The sequence below is a fragment of the Tachysurus fulvidraco genome, chromosome 8 (assembly GCF_022655615.1).
Source record: "Tachysurus fulvidraco isolate hzauxx_2018 chromosome 8, HZAU_PFXX_2.0, whole genome shotgun sequence".
Taxonomy (NCBI): domain Eukaryota; kingdom Metazoa; phylum Chordata; class Actinopteri; order Siluriformes; family Bagridae; genus Tachysurus; species Tachysurus fulvidraco.
In genome coordinates, this window is record NC_062525.1 from 8,937,923 (window position 1) to 8,956,373 (window position 18,451).

Genomic DNA, 18,451 nt, shown 5'->3' on the forward strand with positions numbered 1-18,451 from the left:
TTGCGGTTCAGATAGACAGAAAACCCATTCGAGTTGAACCCAAACTCTTTAGCAACCTTTAGGGGAGAAAATGAGAAACGCAGAATGAGAAAATGTTGTCCATCTTGTTTCCTTCATGATAGTGACAATTTTAATAAAAACTGCTCTGTCTGGTTTATCAAAAGCACAATGCCAAATCATCACTAGTTTAACTAAGGAAAGCAGGATATAAAGGCTGTGTTGAAATAAGCACGAAAGAACAAGAGCAAAAGAAGAAAGGAAGAAAGAATATGCGTGAGTTTTGCTGACTGAGCTGCAGAGCAGAAATTATTTCCAAGCTACTGCAGCTCAATCAGCAAAACTCACGCATTCTCTCACACACCCTGTCGTGCGCACACACACACACACACACACCCTGTCGCGCGCACACTCGCCCCGTCTAAACATTTTGAGAAACAATCTTACGTTGAATTCATCGGTGGACAAAAATCAGATGCAAAATTAGCCATGCATTCAACATGTAGCCCGGCGGAACACTTAAAAGGACATTAAAGGCTCGATCATAATGCGACTGAGGGGGATCTCTAATAAAGAGTTCTTGACTACAGAGCTCAATGCACTTAGCCAGAAATGGAAATGTAACTGAGGCTTAATGTTATTAGGAATACAAAGAGCTCACGGCAGTCTCTCAAAACATGAGCTATATAATGTAAAGTCTAATATCTGTAGTTAAAAAAACAACAACAACAAAAAAACTGTTGTTTAGGACGTCTTTAGCTGAGACTTGATCATCATCCCGTCTTGACCTTTAGAGAAATAACAAAACCTGATCTCTCTATTGATCTGCAGATTCACTCCTCTCTCCACACACATGCATAAATCTTTCATTTGGCTCTGCTTCATCTTCAGAAGAGATGTGTTTTATTCATACAGAGACTCTAACCTAGCGATATTACTTTACATTACCAATGAGCTTTTGCTGTGGTGTGCTGTGCTTAATGCCAGCTTCAGCCATACAGATTGCATTTAACTAGAAGCCATGGAGAGAAATCAGAATGCGTGTGGGGTGTGTGTGGCTGAAAATTCTCTCTGCTCTATCACAGGTGCTTGTTGTAACAATTTCTACACCAGATATACTGTATGTTAAGATGATAAAGACAGATAAAGAGTGTGAGAACATTCTGCTCCAGTGCTGCATTTTTCAGGACTCGTCTCACAATAGCTGCTGTGTAATATGAGAGAGGTGGTGAGCAAATCCTCTCGATTAGCCAGACTTGCTGGTAGTGTGTGGCCACAACAGCACGACATGAAGTCAAACATGTTTATGTTGTGCGTTTGTGTGTCTCAGCTACGCACAGCTCAGAAAGCAGCATGTGTCATAGAAGCGTGCGGTCCGTCTCCGTTTTAATGCGTTGTCATTAATAAATTAGCTCCTGTAATCAGACAGGGGCCAAGTGAAAAATTCACTGAGGTGCTGGAAATGTCAAGAGTGCTGTTCTCACAAGACTAGAGCAATGTTGATGAGCAGTAAAAATACTAATAAAAGTCAGTATACTGAAGCAATTGCTGTTTTCAGTGATATCTGGGTCGATTCAGGAAAAATGCACATTAATAAACACTTGTTTTGCTGCCTAATAAAGACCTATTGTGTTCAGGCTCAGTCTGTGAAAATTAACAACAAACATTTGTATAAATCAGTTATATTTATGACTGTAATTCACACGAAGCAGAAAAATTGTAATGCCAAATCAGCTATAACGTGTGTGTGTGTGTGTGTGTGTGTGTGTGTGTGTGTGTGTGTGTGTGGGCACATTCAAAACTCTAGTGTGCTTCAAACCTTCTTCAGAAAAGCTTCTGCAGTCTCACGCTTGGTTGAATTGATTTTTTTCATCCCATCTGGAGACTGGACACGAATGATCTAGGAGGAAATGAATGTGTCACGTTATTAAATAAGTCGGCCGTTCAGGTTATTTCACATTTATTTCAAACGACAGTTCTTATCACAACCTTGCAGCTAAACCTCTACCAGCTACAGGTGAAAAAGCACATGGTGGATAACAGATGATTAATGTATAAGCTCACAGTAACTGAAAGGTTACACTGACACTGGTGAATGTAACAAGGTTATCCTTGAATGATTTTATTTAGAAGTGCCTTATACCTTCAAGGACATTCCCCAAACTTTTTTCATACCAAGACAGACAAATAAAGAGTGAGTGACTGCCAAAAAATACATAAACAGACTCATTCCTTAAACTGTTTGATTCATTTATATAAAAGATAGAAACCTGAGTTTGGGAGGAACTGTAATCTTCCAGGTCTAACTACATGTATTTGTATCAGGGTTAACGCTGAACTGAGTAGTGGTTTATTGGTTTATTTTTCCCTGACATGTAGCATGAGGAGTAACTAAACCGATCAGCCTGGAGATAAATAATGTTCATTAGAGGTGCAATAGGTAAGATTAATTGTTTTTATTTTTCAAGAATATGTGTCTAATTTTTAATTGAGTGGGTTAAACATTTTATATTCTTGAGCACACCCACACACACCGAATTTGTTAAAAAAAATTGTCTGAAGTTTGTGACAACTAAATGAAGCAGAGCGACTAACTTATTCCAGCACCTCCAACAGAACCATATTGTTGAATGGAAGGCGTGTGTGGCGTTGCGAGCTAAAAACGACAGCAGCGACCCCAAAACACCAGCTAAAAATCAGGTGAAAATAGCACACATTTCCCCACTGTATTCCATATGATAAGCAGTGGCCTCGATGGAAAGCTATTACTGATGCAGGGGCGTGTTACATCGTTAAAGACATTCTGCCATATACACAGTTGAAAAACCTGGATTTATTCATATGCTCAAAATAATCGAACCCTGATATGAGCTTCCAAGCCAAAAGTATTTTCCAAAAGTTGCCCTCCCTAAGGCTACACGTGAAAAGATCGAAAATCATCTGGAGAATATGTCGTTTTACTCCACCACAACAGACCTTTGGTCCAGTCAAACCATGCAGCCCTATTTGATCGGCACATTATATAACAGACGACTGGATTCTGCAAAGTTTCTGCCTCCAGACAGCTTATTTCCCAGTGACCACATTGTGGAAATAAATCGCCCAAAGTCTGAAAGATGCGTTGGCTTCGTGGAAACTTGGCATGTCTGCATGACAACAGACATTATTCAAGCTCTGAAAGCAAACGAGTGGACCGACCTCAAGGATTTTGGACACAACCTGCATAATTTTTTGTAGTTGTTTATATTCTCTTTAATTTATCATGATTAAATACATTCACATTAATGCCTGATGCAGTGGACAGGCTTGTGTTCCTTGCTAAAAACGTGTAAAATGCTTTCTGGCACCTGTTTGATTTTACTTAGCGTGTACGTTGCGGGTTGAACTGGTTTACAAAATTGTTTTTCTTCAGGGACTTTTTTCCCCACATGAGACAACTATTTATTTTATAAAAAGTGACTGAAGTCTGAAGTTTGCACTTTACAAATCCCTCATATGTTTGCTAGAATAAACAGAACTTTTAAAGACTGGTGAAAGTTTGCACTTTATTAATTCACAAAAAAAATTTATGTTGTATTGATTATTGTTTTTCTGCTAGAAAGTTTGCATTTTTAGTCCAAATAAGCAGTTAATATGTTTGGTTGCATTGTTTTTTCTCAAATATAAAGCAGCCTATAGTTGTATTAATTTATTATTTTTTTAAAATAATTCTTAAATCTTAGATCGAAATTTTGTCTCAAAAAGCAGGAGATTAAATTCTAGTTCCAGTTCTACATCAACCCCGCCCACGGTCACGAAGCTCCGCCTCCAGAACGATGAAGGCCCGTTGACTAGTCTATTAAACAATGATTGACAGGAGAACGATCCAAACACAGACGAGCATTCCTAACCAGAAGTCTGTTTAACAAACGGGTTCTTTCAGCTACTTGAGACAATACTGTTAACACAAAGGGCCTCAAACCATTATTTTTATCGTGTTTTATCTCCTTTTCATATTATTTAAACAACTAAGACATGTGAAATAAAAAATCGACTATTGCACCTTTAAATAAATGTAAACTAAGCAGTGATCAGACCGGTTTATAAGGGAGACATCATTCGTGTAAACGAGCAGATTGACCGGCTACATAATCAGTACTTTTAAAATTTTAAACCTGTTACTGAGCAACAACAGTGAGGTAAAGAGAGAGAGCTGTCTGTCTGTCTGTCTGTCTGTCTGTCTGTCAGAGCACTGAGTCTGAGCTCATAAACACAACATCCTCAGCCTTTTCCACACAGCTAAGTGTTTCCACTCACTAATACACGCTCTTGTTCCTTCTTCCCCCACGATTCGTGTTGCTTATCTCACCCGGGCCCTGACTCTTCTGACCGTTAGCTTGCTAATCAGTTAGCATCACGCTAACAATTCTGCTGCCTCATCACCGGAATAAACTGCACATTTCACTTACTTATGCTATTCCCAAATGACCAGGAGCTAATGGAAACTGCATAGATGTATACTTACAATGTTTTCCGACATGTTTGCTCGGGTCTGTGATCCCGAAACCTGAAATCAAATAACAATATTAGCGTTTACAGTACCGGCTATGAATGTTACAGTCTGAGCGAAACTCAACTCCATAACTGTGAGTGTGAAAACGGCGATAGCGTAACAGGCACTTCCGGTGCCTAATTTGTTTTCCCACCTGCATTCAGAAAACCCCCGCTTTTAATGCAATGATTGGCTAATACGGCATATGTTAAATGAAATCGTTTCTGATTTGACAGCGTACTTTAAGTGTGTCCTATCAACCAATCGTATTGCAAAAGGCGGGACACCACGGAAACGGGTGGGACAAATCGATGTATATCTGTGTTTTTTACCGGAAGTATGTTTGTTTTCAAAACTAAAGCCTTCGTGCGCTCTATATAACAGCTAACATATGTGAAAAGTCTAAAAATAATAAAAGTCGCCATTTATTGATGATATTGAAAATAAAGTTTTTTTTATCTAGTTAACTTAACTCATTTTACAGTGCACTAAAAATATACTAAAAATGAAAGTTGTGGAAAAAACCTGCTGCTAGGTGAAGGGGGAAAAAAGGAATTAAGTTAATTAATTAATTGGTGGTAGCTAGTAATAAAGTAATATAAAACAAGATTCTAAATTTAGATTTATTTTATAAGCTATTCCATTTTATTAAAACTAATCTGGATAAACACAATAAAATGTAGATAAATAAATAAACAAACAAATAAATAAATAAGCAACATTCTTACCCACTGTTCACAGTTTATTGTAGTTTGTTACACAAATTAAATATATAGACTATAGACTAATAAAAAAAATTATGTATGTAACTAAACTATTTAGCAAATTATGTAGAGAATAAAGAGGCAAATGGAGATTTATCAGTATTAACATGTGTGTCATGTGTATTAACATCAAGGAGAACTGGACTGACAACCAAGAAAACATTTTTCCCTTTTTATAAGCTTTATTTTGATCTCATCCTGTAGAGAAGCAACACTGTTAGTTCAGTCACCGATTACAGTCATGGTGTTGGGTGAAAGGTGAAAGATTTGTTATCTCTTGAGCAAACATACCAACAGATGAAGGGAGTAAAATACTGCAAAACCTCCCTAACAATCTTTCTATCATCCAAGTGCACAGATGTCAGGGGGGAACTGGGTGAGATTTGACGTAAATGTTAGAGAGTATGCAAAATGCATTGAGTCTTTTCAGTGTAAAGGGTTCTGTAAGGGTTTGTGTGGAAGACAAGCAAAGTGTCACTGTAAATAAATATGAAATGAATAAATTAGGCTGAATATTTCACATGCAACTATACAACACAGCATGAACACACACCATCCAGTAACCGATCAGATCAAGTAAAGACTGTATAATGAATAAGGAAACTAAAAAAAGGAACATACAATTAACTTTACAGTGTGTACATAGGAATCAGTTAATATTGGTTTAATATACACAGGAAGTATGCAAAGATAATGAGTAAGAATTCAATGCAATTGAAATTAGACTTGGGGTTTGAAACAGCACAAAAAGACAGCAGGCAGACACAATAAGAACAAATGACACCAAGAAAGATGAATAATAAATAAGCCAATCCAGCATGCATTTAAATTAGACACAAAACAGTTCAAGTGAACATTTCTTAATTGTTATTGCCTGAACCCTGCACTAAAGTTTAGTCAAAGTCATGTCTATGACTTGACGTTTTGGCTTCTTTATTTTCTTTAAACTTGCTATAATAACCAGGCGATGAATTGGCGATGAACTTTTCTGTGAAGTCTTAAGCTTAACAATGTTTTATTTCTGAGTGCAGAAGTGTGTATGATACAATTAATAATAAAGAAGAAAAGGGCAAGTAGGATAATGCCTAAAGAGTCAGTAGTGTAAATCAGCAAAAACTAAATCAGCAGGATTTCTTTTGGTTGGGTTTGGTTTTTAACACAAGTGTGTTAAAAAAAAGGGTGTCACATTTATTCATTAATGGTCAGGCAGTCGATCAGTATCCTATGTCTACAGGAGTATGACCTTTTTTAATAATAATAAAAAAAATAGATAAACCTCTGCAATGTCACCAGAGAGGCCAGGACACATGAAATGAGAAGCCGATCATTTCACGGGTGCAACACTTAAACTCACTTTGAGGCTGTCTTGCTTGCTTAAGTTTGTAGTTCTGTTCCCAGACAAAGGACGATACAGATATGAAAGACAGATCACAGCGAAACGGAGAAAGGACAGAACGAGTACTAATATAACTGAGTGCGATCTGACAGCCAATAAGTCAAACACAAACATGTATGCTGATCTTGAGTTAACTGACGAGCATAGAAGAAAGAAACCATGAGGTGGATAGTTAGATAAGGTTTTTTTTTTGTTATTTTTTTTTTTTCCTCTGATTTTTCCATTTTTTTTATTGCTCTATGATGAGGTGTGCGTGCAAATGGACCCACAGGAGCCCATGGCCAGGGTGGAGGCAGAATGTAAGGGGAAAGTGAAAAGGATGGTGGGGAGATGGTGAACTCAGATGATGCCGTATTGAGCCAGCTCGTGCAGCTCCAAGTGGCTGAAGGCCTCCCAAGGGCAGATGACTGTGATGTCTGTGGGTATGGACACACAAAGGGTCAGTTAACAGACACTTAAATCTCTAAAGACATATAACATTTCACACCAAGGACACAGCTTTACTAATCTGTTCTGTTCTCTAGTTAGCCCTGAAATATAATCGTGGCGTAGAAGCTTTTATTGTCACTTTGTATACATTACAACACAATAGAATTCTTTTCTTCACATATCCCAACTGAAGAGGTTGGAGTCAGAGCACAGGGGTAGCTATGATTCATCCCCCATAGAACAGGGAGCGTTAAGGGCCTTGACAATTTGCCCAACAGCAGCAGCTTTGCAGTGCTGGGGCTTGAACCACAACCATCCAATCAACAACCCAAAGTTTTAAGCACTTGAGCCACTACTGCCCCACGGTTCACTTGCATCTCTTTAGTACAACTACATGTCTAGTTTCATCTCAGCTACAGCAATATAAACCAACAGTATGGAAATATGCATAGAATTGTAAGGGTTAATCTACATCCTGGACTAAATCTGCAGTATCCTTTTAACACACCTGCTGAAAAGCATTTCAGTGTCCTGCTGGTTATCTTAAGCAGCTTTACAGCAGAGCTACACTCAAGCCTTTATAATCTGACTTACAGCATTTATAATGAGTCATGATCAATGTGAACAGTCTGTCTGAGGTAAAATATAATTCGCTCTCAAGGACTCTGAATGAGAGCAGCCGCAAATAAATGGATGATGACGATGAGATGATGCTAAAAGACACGTGAGAAGGCGATAATTAAATGATTGCACTTACCAGTGCCTAAACCTTCCATACCAGGGATATCGTCTCCAAATCTGATGGAGCCAGCAGAAGAGTTATTAATTCATAGTAAGTTATTTACAATTATTCCACACTTATATAACAAAAACAAAGAAATGCACAATAAAAAAGAAATTCATTCAAAAGTAAATCTGTATAAAAAAGTAATTGCTTAATAAATAATAATAATAATAATAATAATAATAATAATAATAATAATAATAATAATAATAATAATAATAATAAATTATACTAATAAAGTGGAATAACATTTTGATTTCAGAATTACCCCTGAATTCCCTTCTTTGGTGGTTTGCTCTTAAACTGGCGAGTTTGCCTCTGTTTAAATTTGGGTGGGCCTTTGCGTGGTGTGGCTGGGCCTCCAGTCACTCGGGTAGCTGACTTAAATTCAGATTTAGGGGGCTCGAGATTCATAGCTGTTGTTTGTTTTGTTGAAACCACTGATAGTTAGTGGCTGTTTCGTATTCAACCCCCTCTGTATTCTCTCCCTGATGTAGAGCTTCAGCCTGATTTTACTATAATGAGAGAGAGAGAGAGAGAGAGAGAGAGAGAGAGAGAGAGAGAGAGAGAGAGAGAGAGAGAGAGAGAACAAGGCATTTGTGACTTGCTGGTTATCATATTGATGTAACATTATTTCGTTAATTTCGTTATATTTATCAGAGTGGAAATTTCTTGAGTCCATTTCATTCCTACTGCACATGGTGTGCACACTGTCCTGGAATTGATCCTTAAGGAACGACACGCGTCTATAGACAAATGAGTTCAGAGATGAATTCCTCATGAGGGCCATGATCCCATGGAGGTGCTGGGGACAGGAATACAGCCCAGGGTGACCCAATTTATCTAATCCATGGCTCAAGTTAATAAGATCCGTGTTCTACATGGACTAATCTTATTACACAAAGGGACAATGATGGATGTACTAAGCTATCAGAAAAGAGCTGAGTCAAATGAATTGTCCCGAGCTGAGCTCCTTCAGTGATCTGAATGACAGACTGACTCTGCTATGGCTCTCTCTATGGATATTAACTGTTACACATACTGTGGTGTGAGCTAGGTTGATTTATTGTATAGAAAAAAATTATAGTTGTACATTAATGTATCTTATATGTATTGATATATTGAACACTGATTTCTAATGATAATAAAAATGATTATTTTAAAATTAATTTCTTAGAAAAATTTGCTTTGTTATTTCTCAACAATTTTCAGACTGCAATTTGAACCATTCATTCAACCTTATGACTTTATCCTATTCAGGGTAACAGTGGATCTGGAGCTCATTCTGGGAACAATGAGCATACTGACCCTTCGCACGCTGGACACAACCTCTTTCAGCTCCTCTCTTCTCTCAGGCACTACAGAGCTTTGTTTACCAAAACTGCCAGACACAGGAACAGTTTTCTTCCCCAGACAATCACCCTGATCAACAACTCACCGTAATTATATTCCCTGCTTCATATCTATAAGTACTGCATTATCAGAACTGTTAGTCACTACATCATCCATATACGGTACACACACTACTGCTGCTGTATATTGTACAAAATCATAATATTGCACAATACTGTTGTTTGCACTACCATGCACTTCTCACACTTTATGTACATAACTGATCTGTCATATATTCTGTATTCATATTTAATACTCATACTGTCTATATTGTCTCACATCATCTGTTTTGTCTTGTCTTGAATAATCCAACCTGATTCGGATTCTGGATGTCCTGCTAGCTGGACACACACACACACACACACACACCCATGTGCAATAGCATAGCCAATACTCCTGATGTTCCTGGGAGATGAAAATAAACTTGGAGCCATGATCAATGCTACCTGATGCACCACTAGTACAATTCAACTAAAGTTTAATTCCATTACAAGTGTTTCTCAACATCACTACATAGAATAGAAAAGGATCTCTTGAGACAAGGTTGCAAATCTATCCCTATCCTTAAATGTGTTCCAGGACGTTTCTCAGCAATAAATCGTCCGCTGCTGACACCTAGAAACATATTTATAATTTTATTATCATAAATTCTAAACATCTATTCAGGATTCCATGTTCCACAGGATTCTAAAACTCTACTCACCACTGCAGCTGACTGGCAGTCTGCCACACCGCCCGTTGTATGTTTCTCCGTCTCTGCTGGAAGTGTGGGTGGCTACACTGGGCTTTCTCAGGAAGAGACTACTGATGGGGCGGTTTTATCCTCTGACCCCTCAGCAGATTAGGAAAGGGACGCCTACCCACCTCTGATCTCATATCCATGTTCTAGATTAATTTGCTGTGTGTGTGTGTTTGTGTATGTGTGCGCATGAGAGAGATCGCTGTCCAATGAAAGTAAAAAATCTACACACCCCCTTTAAAATGTCAGAATAACAAACAGAATCATACAATGCAATAAAAAACTTACAGTAACAGAGTTGTTGACTGAGCTCACTCCTAAACTCATGCTGTGTTGATGCACCTGCTGATTTTATTAAACCACTTACTCTGCCTTTCTGGGTGAGTCACTCAGCATTACTAGCAGACACCAAAAGGTTTTGCGCTAAAATCTTTATTTTTAGCTATATTTGTAGCAATATTTTTAGCAATATTTGTAGCTATTTGTGATTTCCCTTCACCTTGATAAAAGCCCTCTGGATGAACAAAAGCAGTCCTAAACCTGATGCTACCACCCCCATGTTATGGTGGTGGGCACCCTGGGTATGGTGATCTATTGGTGGTCATATTTTTTTTGCACCAAACATAGTGTTTTAGTTATAACTTTTGAAATTAATCTCATATATATATAGACTGTAATGCATTTTGCACATGGCTTGAACACATGGCCTGGTGGTGATTTAGTTGAGCTTGGATGTTTTTCTTGAGAAAGGGCTTCCGTCTAGTCGCCCTGACCCATTGCCCAGATATGTGAAGAATATGAGAGATTGTTGCCACATGCAGAGAGTAATCAATACTTTTCAGTGATACAGTGCCCTTGGAGCAGAAAGAGGTTAAGGGTCTTGCTTAAAGGCCTAACAGTGGCAACTTATCAGTGCTAGGGCTTGAACACCAACCTTCCACTTAACAACCCAGAGCCATAACTGCTTGAGCAACCACTGCCCTTGTATTATATCCTTATATATATTATACAGTGCAATGGAGGCTCAGTACTTGGAGTTCTGAGCTAGAGGTCATAAGAGAGGACTGCCTTATGATTTATGTAAGTCTTTACTTTCAAGTGCTCATCTCGTCACTTTCAGTAAAAGTGCCTGCTAAATGCATTAACACAAATGCTAACTGAATAATTTCTTAAAAGTCCATTGAAATAAACAGATGTTTGTGTATTACACGGTTAATCATTTTGCTTATAGATGTATCCAAAATAGACCTGGACTGGATATAACACTTTTAAGTATTGCACATTCATAGAAATTTACAAATTGACCTTTAAAAACGCATGATCGGCTCAAGCGTCAGTGTCATTCAGTGTCATTTAAGGTGTCATTTCTATTTCACAAAACATTTCAAACTATGACAGCTGCAAAAAAACAAAAATAAAGATGGAAAAAGTCATCCAAGGGATACATAGTATTAAAATCATGATCTCTTCAGTAGCCTGATCTCCATTTTGAGGTAAGTCTTGAGGTTCTCGTCATGAACATGGTCTTCCATGGCAGCCAGTGCTTTTTCTCCACCATCACTGAAGTACTTCAGCATCTCTTCTGCATACTCGATCCACACGCAGTTATGGCAGCCGCTCATGCAGCAGCACGTTGGAGGAGGCGGAGGACCCGGATTTGCTGGGTCTGTACAACACTGTGTTACACCAGCTGGGAACTGGGAAGTGGACGGAGCCAGGCTTTTGCACCGAAAGTGGCAAGGAGTAGAGTGTAGACGATTGCTTTGGGGAAACATGGTACTGGCGTAGAAGGGTTTCTTCCTGATCTGTGATAAGTGGAAGATAAACAGCTGTGCAAAAAAAAAAGACAGAATACATTAGAGTTTGCTTTCAAATCTTTGTCAAAGGAATAGTGTGTGTGTATATATGATTTACAAGTAATTACACTGTACCATACTTTGAGTAGAGAAATTTCTAACATCACAAACAGTTCTGTCTTTATACAGCTTTAGTTATATTTGTTTATGTTTAGTGTGTGTGTGTATATATATATATATATATATATACACACACACACACACACGTGTATATATATATATATAAACCAAAGCTATATAAAGAAAATGGATGTCGTGCTAGCTGGACGGACACACACACACACACACACACACACACACACACACACACACACACACACACACACACACACACACACACACCCATGTGCAATAGCATAGCCAATACTCCTAATGTTCCTGGGAGATGAAAATAAACTTGGAGCCATGATCAATGCTACCTGATGCACCACTAGTACAATTCAACTAAATTCCATTACAAGTGTTTCTCAACATCACTACAAAGAATATAATATAAAGCTACATAAAGAATTGAAAGACACACACATACATATATTATTATTATATAAAACTTATAGCCAATAAATCAAATAAATGTAAAATATGTATGTAAAATGATGTATTATGTTATATAAATCTATATCTAGCTTTATATTATAGACTTGTATTATGGTTTCTGTTGACGATTTGTTTAATAAAAAGGTTAGTTTGTTTATTTCCGGTTATATAGTACAAGATACAAACCCTCGGTAAACACGGTGAAGCGTTATTTAGAGACATCCTGTAAATAAGAAACATTAATAAACAAAAACTCGAAGACAAAAACAAGCTTATTTCTGTAGCCGCTAACCGCTTTATGCTACACGAGAAATGCTACTATTTTGGTATCACAAACATGACCTCTGCTATGATTGGTGTACAACTCTGTTGACCAATCAGAGTGAAGTAAATGAATGACACGCGTTTGGAGGGCGGGGCATGTACTACGTTGTGATACCGCAGTTACTCAGTAGAGGACATTAAAAGACTAGAAGTCTTTGTTTCTCTAGGTTTCTCTCTCTCTCATCTCATTTTCTACCGCTTTACCGAACACACAAGCATATTTAATAATACATCAACAAACAAACAAACAAAAAAATATGTTAAATAATGATGTTAAAGTTATTAAGTTATATATATAAAACTACTTTTTAAAAGGTTAATGTTAATAGCTTATAGTAAGGATACATACATTTTATTGGTTAAAATGTTTAATTATAATAAAACAATTAATTATTCAATTAAAATATTATTTATTAATTACTTCATTAAATGTAAAAATATACATTATTTTGACTTTATACATTTTTAAGTATTTTTAAAACTCTTCTTTTATCTCGTATTTCTCTCTCCCCTTTATTATTCCTTTTTCCTTTATCATAGCCAATTCTTAATAAATTGTGATTTTACAAGCGTATTAACTTAAACCAATCTGGTGTGTGGGAAAGTAAAACATTATCCACTTATTCAATAAGGAATATGGACACAGACCCTTTGAAGTGGCAGCCCATTATTATATTGACAGCAGGTTTCTATGTTTAATCTTTCATTGAAGTATTGCAGTGTGTGTGTGTGTGTGTGTGTGTGTGTGTGTGTGTGTGTGTGTGTGTGTGTGTGTGTGTGTGTGTGTGTGTGTGTGTGTGTGTGCGTGCGTGCGTGCGTGCGTGCGTGTGTGTGTGTGTGTGTGTGTGTGTGTGTGTGTGTGTGTGTGTGTGTGTGGCAGTCATCTACTCCCATAGGCCTGTATGCTTGACAAGCTTTGCCATAGAAACGACTCACAACATCTCCTGAGACCTATAGCCTGCTAGTGCTGCTGTCTGCAATTTGTATTGCACTGTTGAACCAAGAACATTGCTCTAAGCTGATCCATGGGTACAGCAGACCAAAAGTTGAATAGCTACCATACAAGGGAAGGGATTGGAAGCGTGTCCAGAATGAATCTGGAAGAATGATCCAGAAACCAACTGAACCAGAAACATGACCTAATTTTCTTAAACATATTGTGGGAAAATGGAAAATGGTTTATTTATAACACACCTACACACCTACAAGTAAATTTTTCATTTCTATAAAGCCTTGCTTGTTAAACCACACAACATACTGTAAATAGTATGATTTACATTAAGACTGACTGTATTAATCAAGAATAAGTAATGTTAATAATAATGAAAACATTATTATTGGGACTTTATGTTCATGCTAGTAAACATTAACAATGGCTATAGTATTAATTCAATCAATGACTAAAAATAAGTACACATAAATTTTTCATTCACCTTCGGTGGTCTTTATTCTGGTCAGGGTTACAGTGGACCGGAGCTTAGTTCAGGAACACTGCAAGGAGAAAGGAGGATTCAATCCAGATGGGACATCAGGCCCTTGCCAGATTCCATGTGCACACATTCACACCTAGGGGCAATTTAGCATACCCAATCCTATATGCATGTGTTTGGCAAACCTGGGAGCAAACCTAAAAAACCTACACAGGCACTTGTAGAATATGTAAAGCTCGAAACAGACAATAACCAGCAAGCCAACCATGGTGATGCAGCAAAATACTGACAACTCTTGTCTTTTTTAATTTCCATTTACAACAGCAAATGAAAAGGTTTCTTCATAATGTTCTTTGCTGACTTTATTTTACTCGTTGATGACAGTCATCACATCATCCGTGTATGTTACGCACACTACTGCTGCTGCATATTGTACAAAAAGCATAATATTGCACAATATTGTTATTTGCACTTCCCACACTTTATGTACATAACCGATCAGTCATATATTCTGTATTCATATTGAATACTCATAATGTCTGTTGTATCACATCTGCATTGTCTTGTATAGTCTGTATTATCTAATATAGTGTTATTTATGTCTGTACTTTTGAGAGTCACAAACAGCTTGAGTTCGTGTTTGCATATGTGTGTGTGTGTGTGTGTGTGTGTGTGTGTGTGTGTGTGTGTGTGTGTGTGTGTGTGTGTGTGTGTGTGTGTGTGTGTGTGTACTCGATTTCTTGTATCCAGCTTATTATAGGAGGCCAATTATTAGTGCAGTACACTCACTCTCACTCACTCATTTTCTACCGCTTATCCGAACTACCTCGGGTCACGGGGAGCCTGCGTCATCTCAGGCGTCATCAGGCATCAAGGCAGGATACACCCTGGACGGAGTGCCAACCCATTGCAGGGCACACACACACACTCTTATTCACTCATGCGATCACACAATTTTTCCAGAGATGCCAATTATCCTACCATGCATATCTTTTGACCGGGGGAGGAAACAGGAGTACCCAGAGGAAACCCCCAAGGCACGAGGAGAACATGCAAACTCCACACACAAAAGGCGGAGGCGGGAATCGAATCCCCGACCCTGGAGGTGTGAGGCGAACGTGCTAACCACTAAGCCACTGTGCCCCCTAGTGCAGTACAGTGTTTTTTAATAATAGTAAAGACAACATTATCATATTAATAAGAACCCTAGCAAAGTCGTGGAGACAAGAAATGCTGGACTCAATAGTCCACAGTGCAGTGCAGCTACAAGACCGTTGTACATGACTGAACACAATGGCTTTGATTGAGCTTTTTCTAACCTGAACTGTTCGAGGTTACAGATACAGAGGATGGGAGAGAGACATACTTTGGGTAGATATAACGCTAAGCTAAAGGTATAGTGTTAATTATGTCTGTACTTTTGAGAGTCATAAACAGCTGGAACGAAATTCCTTGTGTGTGTCAACACACTTGGCCAATAAACCTGATTCTGATTCTGATTATGATGTTCTCAGTTTTGGTGGTAATGATTCCTTATTTAAAAAACAAACAAACAAACAAACAAACAAATAAATAAATAAATAAACAAACACAATTACCATGTTCATGGTACTTATGGTGTATTAATACTGAGGTTTATGTTTCATTCAATTTAACTCATGTGTAAAGTAATTAGTTCATTATAAGGACCTTAAAGTGCATTGCTACAATTATAAGTCATAAGTTAGGAGGTTTTCATCATATGTATTAAAGCAATGCAAAAATTTAATTTAAACAATATTTTGAATCTCTGTTTTTAGCCACAGTTTAAACATTCACAGAACCAGATATGGGGCACTGATTAAAATGGGATGTTAAAATGGGACATTGGTCATGTTAATGTCTAGGTCCTATCAGTATGCTGATATCAGTGTGTTTCTGACTCCAGCCTCTATCACCTGAGAGATGGGTGAGGTGTAGACAGGTGTGCCTCCATGTATGATATTTTCCAGTAAATGTTTGCCATTACATGTTATTGAAATAATTTGCTTCAGCACAAATAAAACTCAAATATTTCTATTTTGTTACTTAGGATCTTTGATCTGTATTAATATTTTTTAAACTAAACATACATACATATATAATACAAATATAACTACAATATAATATAAACTATAATACAAGTGTTATTAATGAAGAATGTTATATTATTATATTAAATTATTATGTTAAAAAGTTAGTGGCTAATAAAAAAAGTGATATTAATAGTTATATTATAATTATATTATATTATTATATTTATATTATTAATAATATTATTTGCTAAATAAGTTTCAGAGCTTCAGAACTTCAGAGCAATATCCTCTACTTGTTAAAGACACAAAAAGACAGGAGAGAGAGAGAGAGAGAGAGAGAGAGAGAGAGAGAGAGAGAGAGAGAGAGAGAGAGAGAGAGAGAGAAATGGTTTAAAATCGACCTTGAAATGGAAAAAATAGAAATAAAATTACATATACATGGATTAGTATATAACCCTTAGTATATTTATCTGTAAAAAAAAAAAGTGCACAACATTCTTTGTAAAACTCTCTGGTAGAACACAGTGAGACCCTCTCTGAGCCCTTGGGAAAGAGATTACATTTGTGAATCAGTAACTATGCATGGCATGTGTGTGTGTGTGTGTGTGTGTGTGTGTGTGTGTGTGTGTGTGTGTGTGTGTGTGTGTGTGTGTGTGTGTGTGTGTATGTGTGTGTGTCAACTCACTGCATACAAAGAATGCTCTGCAACAACATTCACACACAAATTCAGCAGATACAAAGCCCTCAGGGTTGGATTTCTCTTCCCAACTGTTGCCTTGGGAACCATGTTCAGTTTACCTGAGGCAGGTATTTCCCAGAGGGCCATGGGGCAGCCTGATTAGGTGTGAATCAGACAGGTTTAAAGTCCAATGTAAAAACATGTCGTAGGTGCTTTAGTGATGGGTCACATATTTTAGAAACAAAAGCATGTCACCAGACATAGAGGAGCAAGGTTCTTTTTCAAACATTAATCCCTGCTGTGAATGAAATTACTCTTTGGCTGGCACACTTTCTGACAGTCAGCACATTCCATTGGCTGAATATTTCAACTGTCTATAGTGCTGCACCGCTGAAATACATTTACACAGCCATATGACTACGCTGCTTTGTGACAATATCTATTGTTAAAACATCCAAATATAACTAAATAGGAATTCCTTTGCTCTGTATGCATGGCAGCACATGACTAATCATATCACTATGGAAAAAGAATAGCCCTTCCCAGTTTCACATATAAGGGCCAAGTCTTTCCCACTCAACTGAGTCAACAGGTTGGACAATTACACAGTGTAATTTTCCACAAGATTAGAAATGTGCTATTTATAGTCATACAAAATAACTACACTAGAGTATGCATCAGCCTTTTTTTTTTTTGTTGGCAAAAACTGTTTATTCTGTTCCTGGTTTTATGTGTTCATTTGGATAAAGAAAAGATTAGTTCATCTTATATTCAAAGTGTTCATGGTCAAATCACTTCAAACCCATTTGTGTAGTAGTTTTAACAAAGCAGCTTTACAGAAATAAGTATGTACATTTGAAAAGATCCATAACAAGCAAGATAAAAGTGATAATGGCAAGGAAAAAAACCTTCGCTCAACATGAGAAAGAAACTTTGAGAGGAACCAGATTCAAAAAGTTATCCATTCTCCTATAGTTCATCACCAGCTTGTGGACTTATAGCTCATTATGTTTTTACACCTCTATACTATGTCAACCACAAAAGTGTTTATATATACAGTATGCTAAATTATTCATCTTAATTAGGTCACTGTGGATCCAGAGTCTACCCCAGAAACATGAAGCATGGGGTGGGAATACACAGAGATCCAGACACCTTTCACAGACAAAATATTCACATAATCATTTAAATGTACTGTAGCAGCATTTTCAATTAAGCAATCTACCTGCTGACATGTTTTTGGAGGTTGGGAGGACACCAGAGAACCCAGATGAAACCCAGAGGAAAACATGGAGTAAAATAAACTGAGCTGACTGTTAAAAAAAGCTATACTATACAGAGAATAAGTTTGCATGATAATACATACACTTGTATTACTAAACAGACATAAGGCCTGACTCAATGGGATATGTGAAAAACTAACCAAAACACAGCTCAGCCTGTGCTACTTAAAGTTTCTACTCCACTGATCATTCACCACAACCTTGATTTCGTTTAAAAACAACATGGTTTGGGTTGTATGGCTAGGAGATCAATATA

General features: G+C 37.4%; 3 protein-coding genes across 3 annotated transcripts in view; all 3 read right to left on the reverse strand.

Annotated features, from left to right (window-relative positions):
• nploc4 (NPL4 homolog, ubiquitin recognition factor) overlaps positions 1-4,658 on the reverse strand; it is a 14,553-nt gene extending 9,895 nt beyond the window's left edge. The window contains exons 1-3 of the mRNA XM_027163114.2: positions 4,502-4,658; positions 1,817-1,897; positions 1-56 (exon numbers count right to left, since the gene is read on the reverse strand). The exon at positions 1-56 is cut by the window's left edge and continues 54 nt beyond it. Of these exons, the coding sequence (XP_027018915.1) occupies positions 1-56; positions 1,817-1,897; positions 4,502-4,516 (152 nt within the window). The 5' untranslated portion in view covers positions 4,517-4,658. The remainder of the gene's footprint in view (positions 57-1,816; positions 1,898-4,501) is intronic.
• Positions 4,659-6,304: 1,646 nt separating this feature from the next.
• On the reverse strand, positions 6,305-10,841 carry pde6gb (phosphodiesterase 6G, cGMP-specific, rod, gamma, paralog b). Its single transcript, XM_027163065.2, has 4 exons — positions 9,997-10,841; positions 8,170-8,416; positions 7,875-7,915; positions 6,305-7,104 (listed from the first exon to the last, which is right to left on the reverse strand). The coding sequence occupies exons 2-4, from the start codon at positions 8,313-8,315 to the stop codon at positions 7,028-7,030; spliced, it is 264 nt and encodes an 87-aa protein (XP_027018866.1). The 5' UTR covers positions 8,316-8,416; positions 9,997-10,841; the 3' UTR covers positions 6,305-7,027.
• A 149-nt stretch (positions 10,842-10,990) lies between these two features.
• Positions 10,991-12,798, reverse strand: oxld1 (oxidoreductase-like domain containing 1). Its single transcript, XM_027163064.2, has 2 exons — positions 12,612-12,798; positions 10,991-11,861 (listed from the first exon to the last, which is right to left on the reverse strand). The coding sequence occupies exons 1-2, from the start codon at positions 12,663-12,665 to the stop codon at positions 11,490-11,492; spliced, it is 426 nt and encodes a 141-aa protein (XP_027018865.2). The 5' UTR covers positions 12,666-12,798; the 3' UTR covers positions 10,991-11,489.
• Positions 12,799-18,451: the final 5,653 nt, after the last annotated feature.